The sequence below is a fragment of the Molothrus aeneus genome, chromosome 5, assembly GCF_037042795.1.
Source record: "Molothrus aeneus isolate 106 chromosome 5, BPBGC_Maene_1.0, whole genome shotgun sequence".
Taxonomy (NCBI): Eukaryota; Metazoa; Chordata; class Aves; order Passeriformes; family Icteridae; genus Molothrus; species Molothrus aeneus.
In genome coordinates, this window is record NC_089650.1 from 47,600,220 (window position 1) to 47,627,031 (window position 26,812).

Genomic DNA, 26,812 nt, shown 5'->3' on the forward strand with positions numbered 1-26,812 from the left:
CTTCTTCATTTCATTACCTGCTTTGACCTCCACTGTGCTGCCTTCTTCCTGGATGATCCACAAGGCCCTTAAACCAGGGAAATGAGACCCATGACAGTTTTTGTACCACTCCTGCCTCAGAACAACATGTCCTGAAGCAATTACTATACTGCTCTCCAGCTGTTCTCATTACCTCATGTGTACACATGAATATGCATATGCCTAGGTATGTAAAATGTTTCTTTATGATATATACAAATATTAACAAAAAATCATTAATATATCCCCACTTAAAATCTGTTCAAGTCTCTAGTAATAACAGTGCAGTCAATCTTTGCATTCCTCAGGGAAAAAAATCCTTTAAACACATAGGAAAAATGCACATATGAAAGGAAGTTTGCAGAATTTAAAAAGTCCATGAAGACAATATTTTTAATTAGTCTAAGAAGTCTTATTTAGCTAATATAAGAAATGTGGTATGTCATAACAACTCCATAATTGTATACCAGGCTGTAAAAAAATTATTCCACAAGAGCTTAAAAAATAAAACATAACATTTACCTTCCTGTATAGAAGGTAACAACTATTCAACTATTATTCATTACCCATAATTTTATAGTAAATCAGTAAGATTTAGTATTTTCTTCTGAAAAAAACAAATATCTCTAGAAAATAGCTGTTGATAATTAATGCAACATTGACTTTGAATATTATACTTTGGAATTTATATTATGCACACAACCTATTCATATTGGTTCTATATTTGTGGTTTTTAATGTTTTAGCCATGTTTCATAAAAACTGAATTTGTTAATTGTGTTTATATATTGTAGAACTTATACTTTCATCCATACTAACAAATGTTATGTATTAATCCTTAGCACATGAGTTTTTTATGATTTATATTAGCATATAATCTGATATTTTATATTTTAATCAAATTTCAAATAAATACGGTAAGAAATCTTTTCACATGTGTCTGCAATATTGCACTCTGTCCACTGGAGAGCAGCAAACATTGCGGTATGGATTTGGGACAGACGATGTGGCACAGCACTTGTTTTATAATCCTGTTAGTTTGTGTTGTTATTGCCTTTTTCTAAAGTTCCAGTTTAGTATTTATTGCTATGAGAAGGACGGGACTTTCTATTTAAGCTGTACATTTTTATAATTTTTTTCCAACAGGTGCATGAAAACTTTGACTTCCAAGCTGACAATGAATCGACTACTCAGGACCAAATTTCCAAAGAACTTCTTTTTGAAGATACATTTAAATTTCTCTTATCTAATGAATCCTCAACATCCAGTTTCATAGAAGCTTTGCAAAAAATACATGAATCATCTGTGAGCAAGGTAGTTAATTCCAACTTTTTTGTACTATTATTTGAAAATATTTAATTTTAAATTGTGTACTTCTGAAATTGTTGGTGCCAACTTATAGAATGAAAGATTTATTTAATCAGAACCATCTTTTATTGTATTTTGGGGAGTAAAACTGTTATTATATTTAACAATTGAATTTTTTGTAAAAATTCTACTCTCAAATTATGTAATTTTCGAAAATACTGTGATTGAAAGATATCTTTAAAGCTTTAAAAATCAATTTTCACACTATTTTTTAAATGGTCCTTTTTTAATATAAAAGTTTGTGTGTTTTCACAATTTCATCCAGAATTGGTTAGCGTATGCATGGAAGTCCATGAGCATCAGAATTAAATTTTGCTTCTTACAACTTTGTGTCTTAATCTCAATGCAAGATCCAGTTCCAGAATTGTTTTTTGCATTTATAGAATCTGCATAAATTTTACTTCATTAGTGAAAACCATATCTGACAAGCTGAGATCTCTTGCAGCAGTATTTCTCTCAGTCTGACAACTTTTAAGGATGCCTTTCTGAGGAGTCTCTTGCTTGAAAGACTTTCAGGGACTAAATTATCCAGGCAACTTCTGCCTCTTGGACAGATGTGGCTAAAACAGGGTCATGGGTTCTAAATGTATGTCAGGATGAAGCAGAAAGCTGCAGATATCCAGACATGCAGTGATATGATTACACAGCCCATGTTCCAGAGACCAGTAACTTCTGTGAGTTTGTTTCTAGACAAAGCCAGGGCACAGTCTGCTGTATTCTAGGCTGAAATATGGGATGAGCTATCTAGGAGGTGGCTGAGGTTAGGGCTGGTGGAAAGCTGCTGTAACTTGTTCCTATGATCAGTGAAGGGATTGGGGTATAATGAAAGCACATTGCTTTCCATGCGATTTCACCAAAACATGCTGCCCTTTCCTGCCCAGGATGGAACAGACAACAGAGAAAATGAGCAATGTTTCTCTTTGGAAGAGATAAATTCAATGACTACTTTCATAAAGGAGCTGAAGAGTCTTGGACAATTTGAGCTGGTAAAGTAAACAGGGTTTTGTTCTATTGGATATATATTTTATGTAAATCTCTTAACATTTCTCCTTCATTACCATTCTCTGCTGTCTCTGGCATATGTAATTAGGCTGGATTGGCAGGGAAGCAAGAAGGTAGAGGTAACACTGATTTTACTTTGGTGGATCATTTGAATTTAATTTAAAATAAAGAAATAGAACAGAATATTTGAGCTGAGCTTTCACTGAAAAGGACAGCTACAGCAGAAATAGACACCAGGAAATAGAAGGAAAGGAAAAGAAGGTGAACCATGTAAATGACTAATGAGGTAGTAAGAAAATAGAATGAAAGCAAAGCAAAAGCAGGAGTGAGTGGATGGACTAGAGAAAGTACAATACTGAGATCATGATCAGAGAGTAGATATAGCTGAAAAAGTGGCAAAAAAAAAAAAAAGCAGGTGGAATATGTTCTGTTCTTCATGCTTTGAGTTCAATTTTGGAGAAGAACACAGATGGAGGAATAACAGTGTCTGTGAATAGGCACAGTTAATGAGGGAAATGGTGAGTATTCAGAAAATAAAGGATTTGCAACTGAGTCTGTTGTTCAGAAAGTTTGTATGATATCAGGATTTCTGTGAGACTTCCTAGATGAGTATTAGGGATGGAGACTGATGACACTTTCTGAGGAAGCATTAAGTCTAATAGATCTGGAATTCATAGAATCATCTGTGTTGGAAGGGTCTCAGAAGGATCATCAAGTCCAATACTTAAGTGAATAACCAATACAAGGATTGAACCTGTAACCCTAGCTTCATTCTCTGACCAACTGTGCTTGCCTCAGGGCCAGTTCAGAGGCAGAGGAGATCAACTTCCATGTCAATACTGCTAATCCTGATTTGCAAGGCTGAGCATGACAGTCCTTTTCTAAGTATGTGGGAAAGAGCATTAATATATAACCAGCCCTATGCTGTATATACTGGCTCCTGATCATTTTTCACATCTTTGCATTCTACAAATATCATACTGTGTTGTCTCAAATCAGTGTCTCTCTTCTCAGCTCTTCCCTTCTTCTGCACCCAAGATCCAAATGCTGCTGCGTGACCTCTATCGAATGGTAGACCCAATGAGGCGGCCTAGTTCAGTCCTGACTGTGCACTGGTTGCTGTCCAGTGTCCTTCAACAGTTCCAGTTCCTGAATAAAGAGGCACATACAAATCTTTCAGGGTGGTAAGATAACTGTAATCTATTTTGAAGGTAGTTTCTCAGGTTATATAATTGGAATATCTCCAGTGAGCATCAAAAAACTTAATCCTTCAGTAGATGTAAGTGTACTTGCAACCCTTGAGATGAAGGTTGATCATCCCATTTAGAGCCCTGACAGCCATTCTGCTCTCAGAACTGTAGCTAGGTTCCTAAACAGAACCTAAACAGGTTTTGTTTAGGTAGGTAGCTAAACAAAGAACTGTAGCTAGGTTCCTAAACAGGTTTTGCTTCTCAATCTAATGTGGAGGACTCTGGATTGAAAATTAATTAAAACTATGGTAAATTTTTAAAAGAAAGATTAATTAGGCACATTTTTTTTCCTAAACAACTGCAAACTCTAAATCAGGAGCATTTCCCAGGGTTAAGACTGTCTTAATTTATGCACCAATTAAAAGCAAAACTGTACAGAAAATATAAAATTTCAGGTGAAGATTTTTCCAAAATAATTAATAATTTTGATTGGCTCCAAATTTTCTGTCCAACAAAAGACAGGTCAGAAAGCATAGTACTCTGAGAACATAATTTTAACTCCTTGTGAAAAGATGGAAAAAATGTTGTAATGACAAGGTTAGATCCACTTAACTTTTGGCAAGAAATTTTAACTTTCCTGAGGAGAGAAAGAAGGAATGAAAGACAGAACAAGGAAAGAAGAGAGGAAGGAAGTGGCGGAAGGAAGTGGCGGAAGGAAGGAAGGAAGGAAGTGGCGGAAGGAAGGAAGTGGTGGAAGGAAGTGGCGGAAGGAAGTGGTGGAAGGAAGTGGCGGAAGTGGCGGAAGGAAGTGGCGGAAGGAAGGAAGTGGCGGAAGGAAGGAAGTGGCGGAAGGAAGGAAGGAAGGAAGGAAGGAAGGAAGGAAGGAAGGAAGGAAGGAAGGAAGGAAGGAAGGAAGGAAGGAGTAATCATAGTATAAAATTTTTCAAAATGTGTTTTCTGTTTTCATTATCTCTTAGCTAATGAAGTTTCATATACATGTAAGCCATACTGACTACTGACATTTATGATATACAAACAAGGGCTTGGGAACAGAGGCATATTAGACAAGGTGTATTTTCCATTCCACTGAGTCTCAAGATGAATGTGTGAATGATATTAGTACATACATTTTGCTGGGAGAATGCTATAGTGAATATATAAGGCAACTGTAAGATTTAAGTTTTAATTCAGTTCCTCATTGAATTGGGCAAATTTCAGCAAATCAATAATTATCTTTATGATTTTTACTTTACTTTAAAGGAGAGCTTATACTTTATCAGTGTACTAGCTATCTGTTTATTAGAGTTTAAATATACACAGTTCCATGAAAGTGCTAAATTACTGTTGTTACTGCTGACCACTCTGATCTCTCCCTGTGAGAAGTAACTCAAAGATGCAGCTGCTTGCATTCATATATAAGCCCTTGCCCTTTTGCAGAAATATTTAGGTTTGCATATCAAAGCATACCAGCCTTTAGCAGCTTTCTGTTCTAATCTAAGCTGTGCCACTCATCCACTTTGAGCAAGCCCCTTGGCCTCTTTTTTCTCCTTCAAGCTCAACATTATTGTATGTGTATAAATATGTAGAAGTACCACGACCTTTCTCTAGGGCATAGGCCAATCTGTTTCTTTACTCTTTATTTTTCTGCAGTGGCTAAGCTAATAACACCTTTCTCTTCATTCACAGTATAAAAAACCATGTCCTTTGACATTGCTAAATCAGAATCTTCCACTCCCTTATCTACATGCATGTGAGGGTGATGCATGTGTCAGATACACATGTGATTATACTTAATTGCAAGGAAGAAAGAGCTTAGTTGTACTTACTCCCCAAATAACTCAGGTATGCATTCTCTTTGAGCCTTGATTAATCTTTTTTCCCCCCAGCTTTGATGAGTTTGTATATCAGAACACTTTCCCTGAATTTCTTCAGTTAAGGCCAGGCTGTTCAGTCAATTTATTTAAGGTTCTTATTTCTCTGACTGTGGAAATCTGGTATTTCCATTTATCAGATCTAGTGATTACATAACTGACTGTCCAAGCAGACAAGAAATATATGGGAAAAGTAGTGACTTCTGACTGAGGTCTTGTAAAATTACTTCATTCACTGATCATGACTCTATAGGATGAAGGCAGGATATAAAGATGTTTCCTAGTTTATGCTTTAAATCATTTCATCTATATGACTAGTGTTGAAACCTTATATGGTATTAGTGAACCCTCTGAATTCCTTCAGAGGGTTCACTAACAGGAGAAGTAAGAAGAACTCTAGAAACTCATCTCAATAATGAAATAATTACAGCTGGGGTGAAAATGACCACCTTAGATATATAAGATATTACACCTAACTGTGTACTCTAAAAAAAAAATTTCAGCATTTTTGATGAACTTTTTTCAACTCTATGCAGTTTATGCTTGTGATATGACTAGGACATACATAACTGCTGCCTTTTGGAATAGGGGCAGTGAGTTGTCATGGAAAGTATATTTGGCTATATCAGATAGCATGGAAGAATTAGACTACTGAGTAAAGCTAACCCTTCTGTATCTGAAACAGACAAAGACTAAGCAGGTCAAAAGCTGCAAATGTTTTTTTTTTGAAATCAAAGGATGTATTTGGAAAAGTGGTTCTAGCTTCTCATGTGCAAGCCCTTTTTTAAGTTAAACTGGAAGTGTCAGCCCTCAGACTGAATTTGGGCTGAAAATACTTTTTTGGAATTCAACGTGATCATGTCAATTACCTGGGAAGTCTGAGAAATTAACATGTTTTGTAGTATGGGAGAGAAAAAGGCAATGACAAAGGAAGACAAAGCTAAGATCACTGACCTAGAATGGGAGGAGTAAGAGGCAGAAGGAAGGAGGAATCGAGAGAGACAGTTGGATTAAGTGCCAGGAAATTAATCCCACTCTTGCATCTGAATCTTTTTATTTCACTTCTGAAAATCAACACAAGGTATTTCATTTAAGGACCCAAATGCCCTCATGGAAACTGTGACTGAAGCCAAACAAACACTCTACAAAATAGAGAACTTATTTTGAAGAGAGAACTACATAACATAATCTAAAGAAAGAAAATTCATAACTCTACTGAATATTGAAATACAGTCTCAATCTTGAGTTTATAACCTGTTAAAAATTGCACTCACCAACGGCACTGACATACAGACATTAGTTTCATTGGAGCTAACTGCAAAGTGTGTAGGCAAAGAGCACCTCTCTACTTGACACCTCCAAGATACCTAAGTAAATATGGGCCCACTCAAACAGATCAAGGTCCTTTCTTGGCTAACAGCATGTGAAGGAAAGAAGTCTGCAAAGCCCTCTGTATTAGGAGGAGCTTCATAAATGCATCATATCTCATTCTGCTGATTGCAAGGAGCTTGGACAAAGGAAAGCTTCATGGTGCTGATGATTAAAAAGCTTAGGCTGCAGCAGAGATAAATCATTGAACCACAGAGTCATTAATATTGGAAAGGCTCCTCTCATCCTATCACTTATGATGTGGGAGAATGACTCCACCTGGTACATCCTTGTTTCAGGGAGTTGTAGAGAGCGATAAGGTCTCCCCTGAGCCTGTTGTTCTCCTGACTAAACACCCTCACCTCACCGAGCCACTCCTCATAAGGCTTGTGCTGCAGCCCCTTCCCCAGCTTCATTACCCTTCTCTGGACATGCTCCAGCACCTCAATGTCTTTCATGTACTGAGAAGCCAAAACTGAGCATAAGATTCAAGGTGTGACCTCACCAGTGCTGAGTGCAGGGGGACAATCACTGCCTCAGTCCTGCTGGCCATGTTGTAATCTGAGTATCTTTCTCTAATATGATTTCCAAATATTACATTTTGCTACCCTGCTGTAATCAGATCTAGTTATTATATGTCTCTTAATGCTGTCTGAAGTTAATTGCAGTCCCTACAGATTTGTGATTCATACAGGTCATGCTGTTCTTTTGTGAGCAGGGACCGTGTAGTTGTGGTGGCTCTCCTGCTGCACTCCTGAGGTGTTCTCTGACTAAACCAAGTCTGTCATTGCGTAGAGTTAAGACATGCTGCTTTCACTGTAAAACAGGGTTTGGAACCATCAAGTAAAAAAGGAACAGCAGAGAGAAAAAAATTATTTTGTTCAGGTGTCATATGTACGAAGCAAAGCAACGCAGAGTCCCCAGGCAGGTGCAAAGGAGAGCTGCTTTATTGCAAAAGCCAGGCCTTTTTAAGCAGCCAGGCCTTTATCAGTTACATAGTTTTAAATCATAACAAACATAATCCAACCAACCACCAAACACTATGGTGTGAACATGTAATGGTTATATAACTTATTTTCTACCTCTAATTCAGCTGAGTCACTTTGGGATAGTCCTCTTCTACTTAGCTGAAGTAGCAGGCCTGAGCCATGAATTTACAAGGGTAACAAGGCCCTTATTTTATAAGGCTTTACCTATATGCAACAGTATTTGACAGATGTTAGCTTTTACTTCCTTGACAAGCAGAAAGAGAGGTGCAAAATTGCTTACAACTTGGAAAGCAAGCCCTCCAAGAGTTTGTTAAATGTCTCCTTTGCAGTAGGTAATGAATTTGCATGGATTTAGGGTGGCTGTCCAGACACTGCAAGCTCAGAACTGCATTTTCCTGCACATACAGGTCTGCCAGCTGCTTCTTTCCTTATCTCACTGAGTTAATGTAGAAATCTGTTTTATCACTGGGCATTTTTTAATCACTGGACAGTTTACCTTTTTCCATGATGGACCTCAGTACTGCTTTCAGAAGCTCCTGTTGAAACATCAATGATGGATGATTGCACAAAACAGTATTGCCACCTCCCTTCCTTGGCACAGACAGTGGCTTTGTGTCCTTCAAAATCTGAGCTGCAGTATCCAGGAACAAGTTGCATTATGAGAACTTCTAAAGGAAACACTCAGAGGAAAACCAGTGGAAGCTTCAAGAAATGCTAATGGACCTCCAAAAAAGTCTTATCAGCTAGAGGGTTGAAGAGAAGCCTACTCCATTTTTTTCTGCCATGCTACCAAAATTCTACTTGAAAGAAAAAATCTCCAGAGTTCACAGTATGGGCACCACTGACATCTTGATTATTTGTTGCAAATTACTCTGTCCTTTTTTCACAGAGATTTTACATACACACACACACACACACACACACACACACACACACACACACACACACACACACACACACACACAGGATTTGTTTTGAATTTCCAAACAAAGCAAAACACATAGAGGTTCCATTTTAGGGATTCATGCTAATGTCAGCACAGATAATCCCCTGGAGACATGCCTTCATTTTTATTTAATTCTTTTTGAACAAAGTCTAAATTTAATCTCAAGTATATGCAAAAAAAAACCTATTATAGAAGCAGTTAAGAGATATGGTTTATTTTCTCCTTGGCTACATCCACTGTTCCTTTTCCCAGCAATGCAACTATATTTCTTTTTTTTCTATTGATGTGATGTGCTGCCATGTGTTATGGAATGTGTGTTTTCTGTTACGTTCACTCAGGTAATATCTCTAATGCTGGGAATATGAATCCAGAATGTTAATTTTTCTATGGAGAATACTAAAATACTGTGTGCCCTGGGATACCATAACTAAGTTTTTTGCAAAATATTTCATTGTTTCTGTTCCTTCAATTCATGTAGAAATATGTCTGCTATTGAATTGACAGGCAACTTTCTCAAGAAAATATGAGTTCTAAGCAGAATGTTCCTTCTGACTTCAGGAAGAATCATGAAGGTAAGGATTCAGAGTGAGATCATTTATATAGTATGTTTTTCCTATCCGTATTATTTCCTATTATTTAAATGTGGATTTAGATCACATTGCCTTGCATTCCAGCTGGAAAGTCTTTGCTTACTCCATGTAAAAGACCAATTTCTTCCTTATCTTATGTAGGTTGCTTAGTGGGGCCCATGAGCAGCATTTGCAAGCCTAAAGTGAAGATTTCACACTGTAAAGAATAAAAATACATATCTCTTAAGAGTAAAAGACGATTACTTCTCCAATAGGACTGTAATCAGAGTGAGAACAGAAAATTATTAGCTGTTTCTGTTTATCTTTCAGCATTGCATTATTCCAGTAAGACTGGAGAAAGACAATGCAGTTATGGTAAGTAAAGGTCTTTCTAGAGCACAGAGGGGAAAAAAATTCTTGAAAAATTTTCTTGTGTTTCTCTACATTATCTGTAAGTGAATAGAGTATTTGTAGGCTTTTACTGAGAAAAAAAGGATTTTTAAGTATCAATAATGTTTATTCAAACTTAATAAATGGGCTGTTTTGTTAAATAAGCCTCAAAACTAAAATTAAACTTTGCTGTATGTGCACATTAGTGTGAATATTCCAGAACTCATTGATCACTTGTCACACTTCAATAGACTTTTGCTCCCCCTCTTTCCAATAACCTCAGCATACATTTGTTCTTGTGGAAAAACCTTTAAACTTGTCTGGAGTTTAATCAGCTTTGTTTAAAGCTGTGTCTTCAGCTCAATAATGGAGTATTAAGGAGCTGCTTAAGAAATGAGGAGTTTTTCTAAAATATCTGCTTGTCAGAATACTTGATGTATTTTTAAAGATCTGTAAAGATGTAAAATATTTTTTTTTTGGTGGCAGCAATGCTTTCTGCTACCTTCCTCATTCTCAAATTATCCGAGGGGCATGTTTGTAAATGTGAAGCCATTACTCTATGGTGGAAAGGTTTTGCTACCCACAAAAAAATGTCCCCTCAGCTGCTGATCTCATGCTGCCTCCAGGAACTATTGTTGTGCCAGATAGAGACCAGAAGTACTCCTGGGCTGGCTGAGTGGCATCACCATTCTAACTGCATGATCCTTTTATTTTAAAAATACCTAAATTAATTTTACTTGGAAATTCCTCACCGTTTTTAAGCTAGCAGTGAGACAACATTTCTAAGTAAGGCATACACAGAATACAGTGAAATGTTTATACTCATCTATACTCATCAATACCTTCTCTGTGTCAATGTGTAAGTCTCTATTCCCTTACAAAGCTAGCCCAAATTCTGTTCTTTCATTGGAATATATTCCCTTAAGTTTTAATCCATGCAAGAGAGTGCTCAAAGTGCCCTGTTTTGTTTCACAGGGCAGATATTTCAAAGTAGAAATAAAAAAAATTTGCATCATTTTTGAGTCTTTTAGGCCACAAGATTTTTCAGCTATTACAGTAAGGGAGATTTCTATCTGTAATATTTTCTGAAGTACCCAGTTTAAAACATGTACTAATGAATATATATTCATTATATAAAAAGCAGTTTTGAATGTGTTATACTGTAAATCTGAATCCAATAGACTGGATTAAAATATTTGTCATAAGTAGGTTGCCAGCAAATATTCTCATGAGTAATTTGGCAAACACTGTGAAATAAAGGACACATTTGAGCAAATAGGATTTCATTGTGGAGATTTCATACACAGGAAAGAAGCTGGAATTTGTTGATATAGGAATTTTAATAAAACATTCTTCCGGCTGTACTCCAAATGACCCCATGGGTCTTGATATCTCCATGTGACTTGTTCTTATGAACAGTATGTCTAACTTTGATTTTTATTGGAAATTACACTTGTACATAAAGCCTGTACACAGCCTGGTACCTAAGCAGGTTATGAATTTTGGCCCACCTCTTCTTTAAATTTAAATTAACTAACTAGAGACAGATCTCCCAGATTTAATCCTTCCATTTTCAAAGGCTTACCCAGGCTTTGAGTTTTGTGACTAGGACTTAAGTGATTGGACACTGAATGTTTAAAATCCCTCCAAGGCCTACAGATTTCTCTCAAGTGCCATTACAAACTCCATTAAAACTTTGCAACAGGATTATGAGTCTCAAATCATTAGGCATTAAATATCTTGCCACTGTACATGGTATCAATCTGCCAGAAGTTGCATGTTGTTCCAAAATGTTCATTCAGTTCACGTTTTTTTTCTTTGATATCTTCTTGGAACAGATAAAGATACCCTATCTTATATCAGACAGATCTTCACCAGTCCACAGTTGGACTTGAATCCTCAGTTTAACCCAAAGATCAGAGAATACTATGCAGAAGTGCCATTTGACATGGTGACAGTGAAGATAGGAGCAGAACCCTCTAACTGTCAATGCCACGTACACCTCGACAACAAGAAAGGGCCAAGGTATGAGCAACAGAATATCAGTGTAAAAACTTAATTTTGGAAATATGTTATAATGTTCCAGAATTGTTTTTTGTTTCCAAGGCAGAAAAATTAAATCATTTAAATAAAATCATTAAATCATTTAAATGTCATTAAATTCTTCCCCCCATATTTTCCTGTTTTAGTATTAACCGAAGTCAACATCAAGTCAACATGAGTATATGTGAAAACATCAAAGATTTCTTCCTTGCAGAATGAAAAAGAATAGCAAGATGTTCTTTACACTGAAAAGTAAAAGCCCTGCATGTGCAGGTTCTGTGCCTTTCAGCACTTATTTCCCTGCTAAAGGAAGAAGAGCACAGCTCAGCTTTGCTCTGGTCTGTCTCTCTGGGTAGTTTGTCTGGGAATCCATCACATTTGGCTAGTGGACAATTTCAGCACCTTCACATTTGGCTAGTGGACAATTTCAGCACCTGGCTACACTTCTGATTGTATTTGTCTCCCTGCTGACTTCACCACAAATTTTGGCCTGCCAGGAATTATTGTCCCTAATGATTTCGTTCACAGATTTCATGTCAGAATATTTGCCACTGCCACTGTTTTCACTAAATTTCAGTCTCAATATTTTTTCTTCTTGAAAGATCTTCAAATAGTTACAAATCCTATTTTACGCTGTTTTTATTTAAAAACTCATGTATTTTGTAAAAGAAAGAAAGAAAATGTTAGAAGTAGCAGTCTCTAGGAGCAAGTAAAGTTTAGCAGGCACAGATAAAAGAGTGTAAATCTTTGTTTCTTCAGTGCTTATTGCACTTCTTTCCTGTTTTGTCATACAGCATTGCTAACTACCCCCTTGGCCTTGGGTTGAACAAAGTCATCATTCTCTTAACGGATGATTCACAGCCCAGCCCTGAGACTGTGAGCAGCTACAGAATCACAATTTATCGAGAGGACCGCCCGAGCCTGCCTTTGTTTGATGACTACATGATGTGTGGCTTTGTGCAGGTATTATCTCTGCATTCTTTTGCTATACACATTAATGGGAATAGCTGGTTTCTGTTCATCCCATGGTATAAATTAGTTTTTGTTGAGATTATCTGAAATTCTGCATTTCTGCAACATTTTGAATATAAAAGGCAAGCCCAGCATAAGTACCTGTTACCATGCATTTGAGAGCTCCAGGTTAAGTAATCTTTACCTTGGTCAGCCAAAACTTTCTTATGACTTTTCATAACTGTCTTTCTCTGACATTGGAGCCATGGAAATCCTTTTACCAGGAAAGATATTTCTTACCACAGTCCATTTATCAGTGTTCAAGACAAATGCTGCTACATAATTTATGAAGGAAAACTGTTTATTCTAGATCAATAAACACAAGAAAAAAAAGCCTCACTCATAATTCTAAAGGAAGGGATGACTGTTGCTTACATCACATTTATCCAAATACAAATTTGGGAATGCACATAATTTACTGCCAACAAATAGCAGTCCTTAGGAAGGAGTGGGTCTGTTGAATGAAAAAAGGAGCAGTCTATCCAATGTGGCTTAATAAAGGCTGGGAAAGGGGAGTTCAGAGTAAATTAGACTCCAAAATGGAAGAAAGCTAGTGAAAGTAACAGTGAAGATACCAGTTGGTGAAACTATAGTGATAAAAGTATTATGCATAAGAGAGAAAACCTGGGACACATGCTGGATCAGAGTTGTTTGTATTCCAGAGTTTGAGGACTAAATCTTGGCTGCTGCTTGATATGATGGGCAAAGATAAAGCAGGCAGTTCAAAGCAGGAAGTGACCATTATAAATGGTAATCACTGGCAGTGCATTTTTCTTTGGAATTTTAGGCAGATTAAAAGGATTGATGGGTTCTTTCCAGAGCATCCAGGAGTAAAATATTTTGTCACAATTAATTCTGTAACCAGGAAGCAGAATTTTCAAAGCTATTGTGTTGAAAGTGTCGTGCTTGTTCATGTCAGATATCTAATCCTATCTTTATTTATTTTCTCTATTAAGATCTTAGTATATTCTTTAGCAAAACTTGTTTCCCTTCCCTGGTTTCTTTCCATATACTGCAGAAGAGGTTAGGAGACTGGGATAGAAGGCAGAGCATTTATATGGTGGGGATTTTGTTTTTCTTGTGGAGAAAATAAGCACTAGGGCTTAAAACAGGAGTCAAAGAGATTATAAATGTTGATAGCAAATTCTATGTTGACAATAATTATCTCGATCTGCAAATCAGGACTGCCAGAGAAAATGTAGCTAGTAGTCATAGTGCACTGACTGCTGACCTGAATACCTGATTATGGTGTTGTCTGGCCCTCCACCTATTCTCTGTCTCTTCTCTTAGACTTCTCTTACAAGCTCAAAAGGTCAAGGACCATCTTCTTACTATTTGCACTGACTCAACCCTACATCTAGTAGTTGCTAAAATAAAATAATAATAATAAACACATATAATAGCTGAGATTTCAGTTCAGTTGTACAGCAACCTGCTTGACATCATCAAGTATGACATTATGAAAAGAGCAGTAAGCTGAACTAGAGTTATGTTACTAGGAGAACACACTGTCCTGGAAAGATGTGAGGAAAGTTCTTTTTGTTTCCTTATTTGGGACAAGTATCTGAGTGTAGGAACAGGAATTCAACCTCAAAAATATCTTCTGACATGAGAGTTTACATTGCTGTTAATGTTTTGTGATACCGTTTATGAGACTGAGTGTGAATCTTTGAAGCACTGTGAAGGCAAAGAGATCTAGACTGATAAAAATGAGAAGTGTTTTAGAAATTTCTTTTGATTGAGCTTGGTTTTCTGCTCCTCTGTGAATAACTACCCTCTAACTAATACAGTTGTTCAGAGCTAGGGATGACTTCAGGAGTTTAGAGTAAAAATGAGATGAAAAGCATTCTTGTGGTATCTAATAAGCACTGTGAAGATACAGTATGAGATTCTAAAACAACTTTCAGATATGTTAGAGGCAAATTTATCAGAGAATGTCTTTAAAAAACAAACAAAGGCTGAAGCTGGAGATAGAAATGGCATTCTAAAACATTTAAAAGGCATTTTTTCTATTTTCTAGAACAGAATGAATTGCCTATTGCTTAGAATGATTTTTTTATCAACACAAAACTCAGATCTTAAACAGCATCATTACATTTTGCTCTTCATACCAGAGAAAATTAAGCAGCCTTGCAGAGCCAGGTTGATATACCCTCATCAGTGGCATGAATACTTGTTCTCTTAGTAATGAAACCCTGTTTTAGGAGAAAAAAGATAAATCAACATGAGCTGATGGAATCTTTGGACACTTGGACACTTGACTAGGCACAAGCGGGATCACACATGAGGAGAGAAAGGCCACTGATAGTGGTGTGGTCTTTCTCATAGAAGGGTTCAGTTAAAATTTTAATCCAGCAGCTTTTTTTCCTCACTTTCTTTTATGTTTAATCTCCTTAGGATATTCAGGTTTCATTGCAAGATGATACTATAAGAAACCTTACAATAAAAAGACAGAGTGTGGGCTGTGGTTTCCAACAGTCTAGCAATTCTTATGCAGTTGAATAATCCTGGGTTAATTTCAAGGTATCAAGTTGAGAAGTGTCTGGTTCCAAGCCTTGCAACCCCTAAAAATGGAAAAAAAACATTGTCTCCTGTACTTTTTGATAGCAGCTGTAATATCCCCATTAAAACCAAATTAGTGGAGGATAAACTGTCATCTCACAATAGCACCTTCAGCAGATTTGCTTGCCTTCCATTCTGAGTTCTGTAGTTTGACAGTATTGTTTGGACTGCAAATGGAGAGGTTATTGATTTTTTCTTGAACTTTATTTTTTGCAATTGTTGACAATATTCAAATTAAGTCTCCTTGAAAGAGGTGGTGCCATTTCATTATCACCTCTGAAACTGTGATCTGGAAGATAGTCAAAATCCAAGGCAGTCAGCAGAAAAACCAGTGAGCTCTTAAGACAGAGTTATCAGCATCACTCTCAAGTGAAAGATCCCAGACTAGGTACATACTGTCATAAAGGATAAAATATTTTATTCATTCTTGCACTACCCATTATCTTTAAAATGCAAACAGATCTATCTGTGCCTCACTTGAAATGTGTGGATGCTGCCTCTAATTGTTAATATTTGCCTAACTGCAATCATGGGGATTAACTACTGATGTGCTTAGGGAACCTTTTTTGACCCTGTGAACTTCTGTATCTATTTGTACCTACAGTGTCCTGTTGCCACATGCCTTGTGTTGTTTCTTTGTTTGGACAGTTGGTGGGTTGTGGGTGAGTTTGGGTTTTTGGTTTTTGTTGTATTTTAATAATACAGATATTTATTTGGGTTTGTGTTTATATTGAAAGCAATGGATAGCTAATGCTATATTTTATAGCACAGTGTGTTTCATTCTCTTTCATTTTCTTTTGTGCATTTGTACATTTGAATCCAAAATCAGTGCAGTGCAGTGGGCTGATGCTCTGCCTGTCCTACAGCTTTTGCAGATCTGAAAGAACATACTTACAGAACAGCTTCAAAAACTTTCCTGATTTTTATAGAACATCTTATTCTTATGTATTATTATCTCTTGTATTTTTGTAAATCCTTTTATCATATTCTTTTCCTGATAGCTTAAGAAGCCCAACAGAGCTTATGATGAGATACTGGCATAACATTGCTGATATATAGCACTAAACAGCTGCAATGCAGCTGGAAACAAAATGCTAGCAACAACATATTTATTTCTCTGTCTGTCTACTAAACTTCCAAGCAATTAAGACCTAAGACTAGCATATTAACTATATTTAACTTTTGTATAAACTTTTTGGAGTAGAGATAAAAAAAATCTTTAGAAAGAAAGAAGCCTTAAAAAAAATAAAGGACATAATTTCATTTTTGTGTTCAGGAGAGAGAATACCTAAATGAGAATACCTATTTTTTTTTTCAGCTCAAGTTATACATTTCCAAAGGAAAATAGAATGGTTTTACTTTGTTTTAAACTGTGTGCTGTTGCCATTGCAAAGCTTTTCATACCAGAGAGTAGAAGTAAAACCTGTCAATTATAGAAACACGTATTCACTCTTTGCCTAGTACCTTCATGCAAAGATTTTAAAAACCTTGCAAATATTAAATAATGTCAAAAAAAAAAAACCAACAAAAACAACCAAACAGCTTAGGAGAGAAACAAAGACCTTCTCCTGTAGTAGGACAGGCTGGATGCACACTAGTCCCTTCTGAATCTCCCATTAGCTTCATTAGATTCAGTGTGACCACCCTTACAAATGACCCATCTCTTCTGTCCTAAGGACATTGTAAATGGTATGAACAGACTCTTGGGTTTTGCTGGGGTTTTGTAGCAGCAGCTGACCCTCTTAGCAGTTCTGAATTTGAGTGTTTTGCTTGAAAAGGGATGGAAAGTGCATCTCTGGAACTACAGTCCAATTATATCAGCAACCAGACTGTATGTTATTTGCAAATTTAGCTTACTTCCCTTTTAAAGGAAAAAAAGACAGTCCATTATAGGAGCAATCATGCGTTGCATCTGCCTGCCTTCTCAGGTATAGAGCTGGTGAAAATTTTTTTTTAGTGGTTTTGAGTTTTTCAGAAAACAACATAAAAATGCCCCAGACATCAAAAAACTAGTTTTAGTGGGTTTTTGTTGTTGGTGGTGTTATTCAAAAGAGGATGTTTTTATTCAGTGAGGACTATTTGACTTAAAATTTTTAGCATTCAGAATTTGTATTGGTGCAACTGTTAGATATTTTATCCATTGTGTAGCCCAGAATGCTAATTCTTTTCAAGGAGGGAGTGGCGGGGACAACCAAAAAGCTCACTCATTAGATCTGAAATAGCCAAGTCTAAATTTTCCTCAGAAACACTGGTGAGAGCACAGTATGACAGTAATGTTTTCCAGGAGTAATGCCAACTTAAGCATCCCTTTCCCTGCCTGCAGCTACTCATGAATCAGATGGGAAAACTTTTTTAAGATGAACTAGTTTCTAGGATAAGGTTGTCATTTTCTCTATATGAACACCAAGGAGGGGGCAGAAATGAGCTGCTGAGCACAGAAGGAGGGTTAGTGGGTGCTGTTAAGACAGCTTTTTTTTCTTCATGAAAGAAATTCACATTGAGATTGTGTTTAAAGCTCTTGCTGGTTTTAAATGAGCAGGAGCTTCATGTTCAAAAATGGTAAAAGTGATTTATGGGTGAAAACACACAAAACACTAGAAGTACTTTTGCATTGCTATTAACCTATAAATTATTTTGTTTCTGTATGACTGCAACCCACTTTCCAGGGAAAACAAAGTGAGGTTCACATAGCCTTGAGGAGCAAATATGTAGCAAATTGAACATGTGTTAAATTGTCAGCAGTTCAGGTGAAAGGCACAAAATAGAGAGCTAATAGAGAGAGACTGCCATAAAAAGAAGGCTGAGGTCTTACATCTTCAACTGCTGTATGTCAACATTGTTCAATTAATTTCAGGGGAGCAATTCCAAGTTATACTGATTGAATACCTGTCCTGACAGAAATATACAGTTGAATTCTTTCCATTATATATGCCAGGCAATACTTATGAGTGAATTCACTTGCATAAAACTGCTGAATTTTTTAGTGATTTTCCTAAAAATCTATGTCAAACAACATCTTAGAATAATCTAGAGAACTACTTGAAGGTGTTTTTAAGTATTTAAAGATCAAGGGTTGTTTAATCACCATTCACTGTAAGTATAAACTGAACAAAGACCTAAATTTAATAACACAACTTGGTGCTTTTAAAAAGTATATTTAAGATGATGCAGAAGGGAGAGATGTAAATAATAAATACACTTAGCTAATTTTCATGTAGAGGGTTAATTTGTGTATGTATCTCAGAGCAAACTTTGTAGAGTCAGCATGTTCTGTCTTTGCCAACATCTATACCGCTGGGGAGAGAAGGCTTACCACATTTTCTTAATTATACCAGAGACTTTTGTGATGATTTAAAGCATCACTCTGTAGATGAGTCAGAGGAACAATTAACAATTGTGATGAATATTCTTTACATTTATGTAGTTCTGTTCTGAGATCCTTCTGGATCTCAGAACCAGGATGTTGCTGTTAGGCTGACGTCTTCATCAGCAGCCAGCATCTGCTGCTTTAAGGAAATGTCCCAAAACCACAGCAGAGCATAGATCCATCATCTGAAGGAATTAATATAATGTTCTAGGAGTCAAGCTCATCTTTCACCTACAAAGTTAACTTCATAGACAGTCTGCACTATCATCTGGTAGTCACAAGTTCACATAATCAGTTCTCTCTGTGGGACATCTGTTGCACTCTGAAGAGGCCACACAGAGAAATGGGCACAACTTGGAAATAAAATGGAAAAGAATAGCAAAAGAATGAGTCTGTATGTGCTTCTATTTAGGCATCTCCTGCTCTGAGCATGGAATAAAAATTTATAGTTTTATTCTGTATTTCCAGTAGACTGTGCCTGACTAGGATCATCATCTTCCTCTCCAATACTTTGGGGATGCCACATTACAGAGCCCAAACTTTAAGGCTCAAGTTCATGTTGGCACCAGCTGCCTAGAGAAAAGTTTACAGTCTTCCAGTTTACAGTATTTTCCTTACACTCCTGATTTTATACTTGTTGTGCTTAGTCTTCTCTATGTAGCTAAGTTTTCTGTTAACCATATGATTCAAGATTAATACCAGATTCCCTCCAGGAAATGTTTCCAGAAGTTTCAGGCAGAGACTGGAGAGAATGGATGTTTCCATGTAGCAGCAGCTACATTTGTCATTATTACAGTGCACTGTACTTGGGAAGTGGTGTGTTACACAGATTACTGATGGATAAATTGCTTTGAGACAATCCGTATGAATACTGATTCAATGATTCAACAATTAAAAGCCAGTAGTGACTGGGATGACACCAAAGAACTAATTTGGTTTATAATCATTAGGCAGAAGAAGTTTTAAGTTGCTATAATAATTAGGCCTTAAAGATTGAGAATTTTATAGGCAGCTTTCAGCCTTAGTTTTTCCAATGTTCCTTTTCCTTGGTTGGCACTCTTGTGGATAAGAACTTCTTAAGTCAGGAGTGATATCCCTCTGCAGCACCACTGAATCAATTGACACTACTAGAGTTGTTTGTAGCACCTCCTACCTCAGCAGTGGGAAATTTAGTATCTCCTACCATTCTTCTTTTATGTGTTTGTAATTTAGCACAGTCCTTCTAGGAGCATCCCACCCTCCTAGATACTCAGTTAGGTGACTCCTGACTTGAATTGTTATTTTGCTGGTTATGCTGCCACAGAAAAATGTCTTTAGTAGAAAATTATATGATAAGAGATAAACCTCAACGACCTGACAATTCCATTCTTTTGTGTGCTCAGGCTGTTCTCCCCTTCCATACAATTACTGATGTAATCCCATGAGTGTGCATGACACATTGAAGATAGAGAAGATGAAGATCTACCCATAAACTAGCCAAGGAGAAGCTCATAATTGCTTAACTAAAAATAACAGGGAGTTAAATTGTGACCTGTATGATTGCAACTGGTGAACAAAATCCCACTAGTGTTAGTAGGATGTATGGTTGGACATTTCAGCCTTACAATAGCTGGTCCCTATGGTGCGCAGGATGGGGAGATGCTGAGGCAGATACAGTGCTGTGGGTGCAGATTTTGTAGATACACTGCTATCTCTGAGCCCATGACAGACTGCTAGTACAGACTGGAAGAGATCCAGGTTTTTCTGATTCCTTGCCTTTAACCTAAGGATTAAAATGTCTTTTTAAATAATAGCAGCAAATCATTGTGGGTGGCTGTGAAAGGAGACAGATGACAGTAAATGCTGGGTAGGCAATTTTGCTCCTGGGAGAACACTGTTCTCTGGAAGAGTTTATCAAAAAACCTATTTTTATATAATTTTTGTCAGCTATGTGGTTTTTTGTTTGTGCTAAGTTATCAGACAATCATCCCACATATCTAGATTTTCAGTTATGGTTCTTGTTTGCTCTTATTTTTGATGTTTTTAATATAATACAGGTCCAGTAACACTACTGGAATCAATTACATTTTTCTAGAGAACTGGTAGCACTAACTTTTGCAAAAGATTCCTCATACCACAGACTTTTTTTGCGCTCATTTTTGCTTCCCCCCTCTGCCCTACACAGTAATTTCTCCATGCATTGCTGCATTGTGGTACAGTTCAGGCAGAGAGCTATAGCTTGGTGGACTGATGGCCCTTTAGGGAGAAAAGGGAGCCACATGCTGAGCTCAGGTAAACCTGAGGCCAAGAGAAAGAGTCTTTGTGGGGGTCCTGGCCCAGCCTGACTAGTTGAGTTGCTTCCTTCTGGCTGTTCCAGAAAGGCACTGCTGGAGCCAGACACTGGACAGGCAGAGGCAGGTTCTTGAGTCATGCCCTGTGTTGTACTGATGATATTTCCTTGTGAAGGCACCTGAGATTCTGGAGAGGAACAGATGATGTACTTGAGGACTCTGTCTCCTCTCCCTCTACCAGCTGCTATTGTTCCATGATTCCACAGGGAACCTAGCTTAGCTGTCTTAATCACCATGTTGAGTCAATTTGCATTGCCTACATTGACCAGGCTCAATTAGGAAGGTAGAGTGAAGCCCATAATCTTTTGATGCTTCCATTTCCAGCTATGCAATATCAGGACTTAAAAATTAACTGCTCAGTAAAGCATAAAGTCTTACAGATCTTTGACTGAGCCACATAAGTATGAAAACTTGAAAGTTTGAGTTTAGCAGTGCTCCAAGTTCTAGAAATTGCAATGACATTTATAAGTACAATAGTTGAAGGGGTAGGGAAGAAGAAGGGGTCATCCAAAGTTTCTGAACTGAAATATTTAGCTTATGTTTTGGGTAAATAGCTGTTTCAATGTTTGCAGTCTGTCAATGTATTGAATTCTGTCTGATTCATAAAGAGAAAGTTCATTAATTAGAAATAACTTGCACTGTATGACAGCACACAAAGTATTACAAGCATGATCAGACTGCCACTTTATAAATCACAGACAAACCAGAACAGGCATATGGGTGAAGTATTTGCGAAGTATATGTTGAGTATAAATCTGTGGGATTTTTATAAATGGTCATTTCAGTTTGTACTGAAGCAAAAGTTGTAGTTAAGGTTAAACTTCAATAGCTTTGTGTGATACACCAGGGCTCTCTTGGTTACATTTTTTTGGTGAATTGGTGAACTCACTAAAGGCTGATGTGGCAGTGGAGCTAGGGGCTGTTTGTGCTGACTGTGCAAGCTGGTCTAAGTACAAGGAATAAACAAAGTGCCTGTGCTACTTGGCACCCAGGCCATTCCAGCTACATGCTAGTGGAATATCACAATTTCTGGTACATGAGCTTCCTACTCTGCAAGACTTTCTGCCATGCTCCCAGACATATCCATGAGGGATGTATGGTAAAACTGTCTGGAGCCACTTTTGAGGTACACAGAAGTTGCATGTTCGTCATTTATACAGTTGTACACTCAGCTTTTCCAGTTCTGGGACTCTCCAAGTAGACTGTCATTTGGGTTTAGTAACAGCTTCTGTGCCCAATTTTGTGCTGTGTATAACAGCAAAAGAAGAGAAAAATATCCTTATTTTAGGGAAAAGGCTCCCTTTGGCTTCCTTGTCATTTTTATCTAACCTAACTAGACTTATTTCTTAACATGTAGGATCAAAAAATGAGGCTGTAGAAAAGAATATACCTCCTACTGCATCTCCAGAAATAATTGCTCATCTTTGATCACACTGGCTTTTGATGCTAGTGGAAATTATTGGTGGCATTTTGACATTGCAAAGCTGTGAAGTGGAGGGTATAGGTTGTTATGAAGATATAAAGGGAAGTCTAATGAGTAATAGTAATTTCATCATAAGTCTTAATAGCAATTTGTCTAGACTTTTAATGACAGTCATAAAATTCTGATTTGGTAAAATAAAAGCAAAAATTATAATTCTGCAATTCAGCCAAATGGCACAACAGAACAATGAAGAATGAAGTGTTTTATTGCTGCACTGCATAAAGGCTGTCACCTCTTCCAGCTATACCATCACAATGTATGTTTGAAATGCAGATTGTTTTCCCTGTGTGCCATTTTAATAAAGAAGATGGGTGGGACATGACCAAAATCCTGCTGTGGGTCTTATGATCTCATATAGAGGCTTCACCATTTTTTTTCTCCTTGAAAGGGCTGTGGATGCTGTGGCTCCAGGTGTCAGTAACTTAGGCCACCACAAAAAAAATGGGAAATGGGATAATTCGATATCTCAGTGAATACCTCAAAAAAACCTGAAGATTTTATCACAAAATGGCTCAGTTCTTGAGTTCTGGGCCTGTCCATGATAAAAGTGGGAAATTTGGTCACCCTTGTTAAGAAGCTTGAGAAATGGCATACTTCATGGACTGGAGGATTACAGAAGTATTTAGCTTAATTCATGTATGTCTCTAACATCAGTCAGAAATAGTTGTACCTAGGTCACAGAAACCTAGATGTTTGGTAGTTTCATCTAGAAAAACTTAGGAAACTCAGAATCCAACTTCTTTTCTCAAAGTTCAGAGGAAAAATAAGGAAGTCAGTCTTCTAGATTATTTTACTTTGTTCCTCAGTAGCTTCTTCTTATGGAATGTTCTTAATTGAGGTCCAAAATGGAATCCTAACTGGCTTGTCAGATTCTTTTCTGTACACAGCTGTAAATGTATGAAAAAGGCTTTATTGTTCTAAGGACTGCTGGTTTCTGCCTATGGTGCTCCTAAGTAAGATGGTAAAAGCTTCTTGCATGGATAATCATAGTTTAATTGGTCTGCTTTTTGTTTGTATAACAACTTGATAAAGAGCAGTAAAACGAGTAATTGAAAAGCATTTACTGTGCAAGATGAGTCTAACACCTGAAGGACAAACTTCTGCCAAAGTCAGGAAGCCAGTCCACCACTGTTATTGTTCCTTTTGGATTCAAGGTAGGTATAAAACACAATCACTTATATAAAACAAAATTACCCATATATAACAAAGAAGAGACTCAGATTTGATACACTTTTCATTGCTGAGAAAATCAGTTTCACAGTATAGATCCATTGCTATTTCTGTAGCTGTAAAATCTCTGTATCCTACAGAGAACTGTTACTCTCCTTACCTGGCCCTCTACAGTCTGTGTTTCAAAGCTGAAATCCAGGGCATTCATTATTGACAGTTCAATTGGTGTATTCTTTTCAGTTCACCTCATACACTGCTCTCAAATTCATCTGAAAATGTGAAATAGCCTGTTGAATTTTCCCCTTGATGATACCACAATAGATGTGAAAGAAGAGCCTTCAGCATAAGGCTTCCTAAGTGTTAACAGATCATGAAAATTGGCAACAACTGTTGTGCCGAGTATCATAACCTGCAAGAAGAAGGCCAGCAATTCCACAGTGATGAGAAGAGTGCTTGGTGTTTGAACTGTGGTCACGTTTGCCTTTCAAGTCATTTGGGCCTCCATGCCACACTTTTCAGGAGAAGAAAGCTAATGCAGCTGCCTTTGTTAATCAGTCGGTATGACCTAGGCCCTCAGGGAGGCAGGCAAAGGCAGATATGTGCTGAGACACACAATCCTTGCTGATTAACAGTGAAAGCTGGTAAAGTTACTCTCTAAGCCTGTCTGGCCCATCAGCTGCAGAAATGTAATTTAGATGATTATCTACATGCCCATTAAACCTTGTGACCCATCACTAGTCTGTTTGAAGTTTGCCTGCTTAAACTCGCTAATAGGAAGAATAGAAGGATTAACTGAGAGGTCATGAAATAAGAGAGCAGTAAAGAAGATGACAAAAGAGCAGAGAAAAACTTCCTACTGCATGTATTTGGTAAGGAGAAAGAACTACAGTACCATGATCATCACAGCAGATACTGTTACTTTATGGAGCAAGCAAGCCATCTGGAATTCAGGCCATTTAATCCTTTGTGTGTGTGCTTTCAATCTATTTTATTTAGCTGCACAAATAAAATTAACTACCTGTGTGATGAATGTTGTCACATTAGGTGTTTACTAAACATAATGCAACATAAAAGAGTGTGGAAAGCTGGTGGACAGTAAGAGTTTCTGATTTTGTTCAGGGCTAGAGTGTGTAGATATAAACAAGGGAAAAATTTAAATCAATCACATCAGAGTAGCTGCAGTCAGGTCAGCATGAAGTCCAGTCTTATTTCCTTTAGGATAAGAAGCTCCAGCCATTACAGGTGCTTGTTAACTTAAGGATTATGAATGAAAATCATAACCAGTGGTCTATTTTTTATTTGGTCAAATTGAAATAAATATAAAAGTTTATAATAATCTGCCAAAATTATTTGCAGAATGTTGCAGTGAAATTGGTGACCAGTTAAAACTAAATTCATAGGGAAAAGATGGGATGCCTTGCAGAAAACAGAGTGGAATACATGAGTACCTCAGTAAGGGTGACCTAGAGTCTGACTAGTTACTGGAAGAAAATGAGCTTGAACTTTAAATGGAGTCTTGAAGGTCATTTGCCTACTTTTACATATACTACCACTCTTGGAATTAGTCCTTTGCCCTTTTGCTAAAGACAGGCTATTTGCTGAGAAAAATTGGTTGGGGGCATATTTTGCTGTATTTCAAAGAAGAAAAATCCATTCCTCTCATGCTATGTTTGGATCCCTAGGTTTTGCAGCATTAGACCTCTTTACAAAGAATTATTGTGGTCTATTTTGCAATACTTTTGGTATATTTATTTATTTAGATTTTTTTTTTAATATCATTATGATTAAACATAGTTCTGTTTCTCATTTAATTGTATTGAATCAAGCATATTTTCCAGTTGTCTCAGACTGTTCATTTACATGTACAGCTCTGTATGAAACACAGCAATATGCTGCTGGCAGTGTTCAGTGCTGTAGCAATGCATTTTAGAACCTGAGACTTTCCCCCCAGTGTTTTTAGTATTTTTGTGACTGATAATGCAAACTCAGATACCTGAAGCTAATGCTTGGACTTCATAATAAAATGCATAAATTTTAAAACTCTACTTTAAGCATCACCTGAAGATGCCTCACACATTAATCTGGTTTCAAGTTTTCCAAATTAGCGTCAACCATATCTGGATCTTCAGTGTAAAACTGTTAGTCTTCATGTGTTTGTCATAGTGGCAGTGGTTCTCATCTTGAAAAATATGAAAGTTTTGGGAGGGAAAAAACTTCTGTTGCTGATCATAAATCTTCCATTGAGTGGCATGTACTCAGCTGTTTGCAACCAGACTGCTTCAGAGGACAGAAGTTATTCATAAGTCTCATTCCATTGGTGTTGTCTGAAAAATAAAGTAGATGCCAATATCTGCTGGGAAGCCTTGTAGAAAACAGATCAAAGGCTTCTGGAGTTTATTTAAGAAGGAGCAGTTGTGAGAGGCTTAATGTCTGAGTATGGCATGAAAAGTGAAACAGCCATGACAATGAGCCACCATATGCAGAAGTCCTCTGGACTTCAGTAAAGAATTTGAGTAATATGTGGTACAGGTGGACTGTTGTCTCAGTCTGTCATTCTTTTATTCTTTTGTCTCTAAGGAAGGCATTGCCTCCTCTGTTTAACCCTATTAAAAATTTCTTCTGAAAGCCATTGCAGAATAAAGCCACCTTCACTTACTCAGTGTTATCCCTGCAAAAGAGATGCAGTTTTCCCTAGGGCATTTGGTTTAAAGGTCTGTGATTATGTGTAATTCACTTAACTTGTGGCCAGTGTTCTGGCCAGCATTTTTACTTTATTGACATGAAGCTGTGTCAGCCAAGATTTGGGCTAGATATTAGGAAAAGTTTTCCATCCAGAGGATGTTTGGGCACTGGAACAGGCTCTCCAAGGAAGTGGTCACAGCACCAGCCTAACAGAATTCGATAAGTGTTTGGACAATTCTCTCAGACACAGGGTGTGACACAAGGGCTGCCCTGGGCAGGGTCAGTACCTCAACTCTTCCAGCTCTGAATGTTCTATGATTCTATGATTTGAAAGTTTCTGAATGAAACCTGTATCTCTGTTTTAGGTGTGAGAAACTGCCTATTTTTCCATTAGAATTGTTTATTTTATTTATGTTTACTCCTCATATGTCTTTATGGTGGGTTGACCCAGGCT

At 37.2% G+C, this 26,812-nt stretch overlaps 1 protein-coding gene across 1 annotated transcript in view; it reads left to right on the forward strand.

Moving 5' to 3' along the window:
• The window catches only part of CPED1 (cadherin like and PC-esterase domain containing 1), a 141,411-nt gene that overhangs the window by 61,280 nt on the left and 53,319 nt on the right, over window positions 1–26,812 (forward strand). Inside the window, exons 10-16 of the mRNA XM_066550095.1 lie at window positions 1,164–1,331; window positions 2,267–2,371; window positions 3,402–3,571; window positions 9,256–9,323; window positions 9,651–9,695; window positions 11,549–11,735; window positions 12,548–12,716. Coding sequence (XP_066406192.1) covers window positions 1,164–1,331; window positions 2,267–2,371; window positions 3,402–3,571; window positions 9,256–9,323; window positions 9,651–9,695; window positions 11,549–11,735; window positions 12,548–12,716 — 912 coding nt within the window. The remainder of the gene's footprint in view (window positions 1–1,163; window positions 1,332–2,266; window positions 2,372–3,401; window positions 3,572–9,255; window positions 9,324–9,650; window positions 9,696–11,548; window positions 11,736–12,547; window positions 12,717–26,812) is intronic.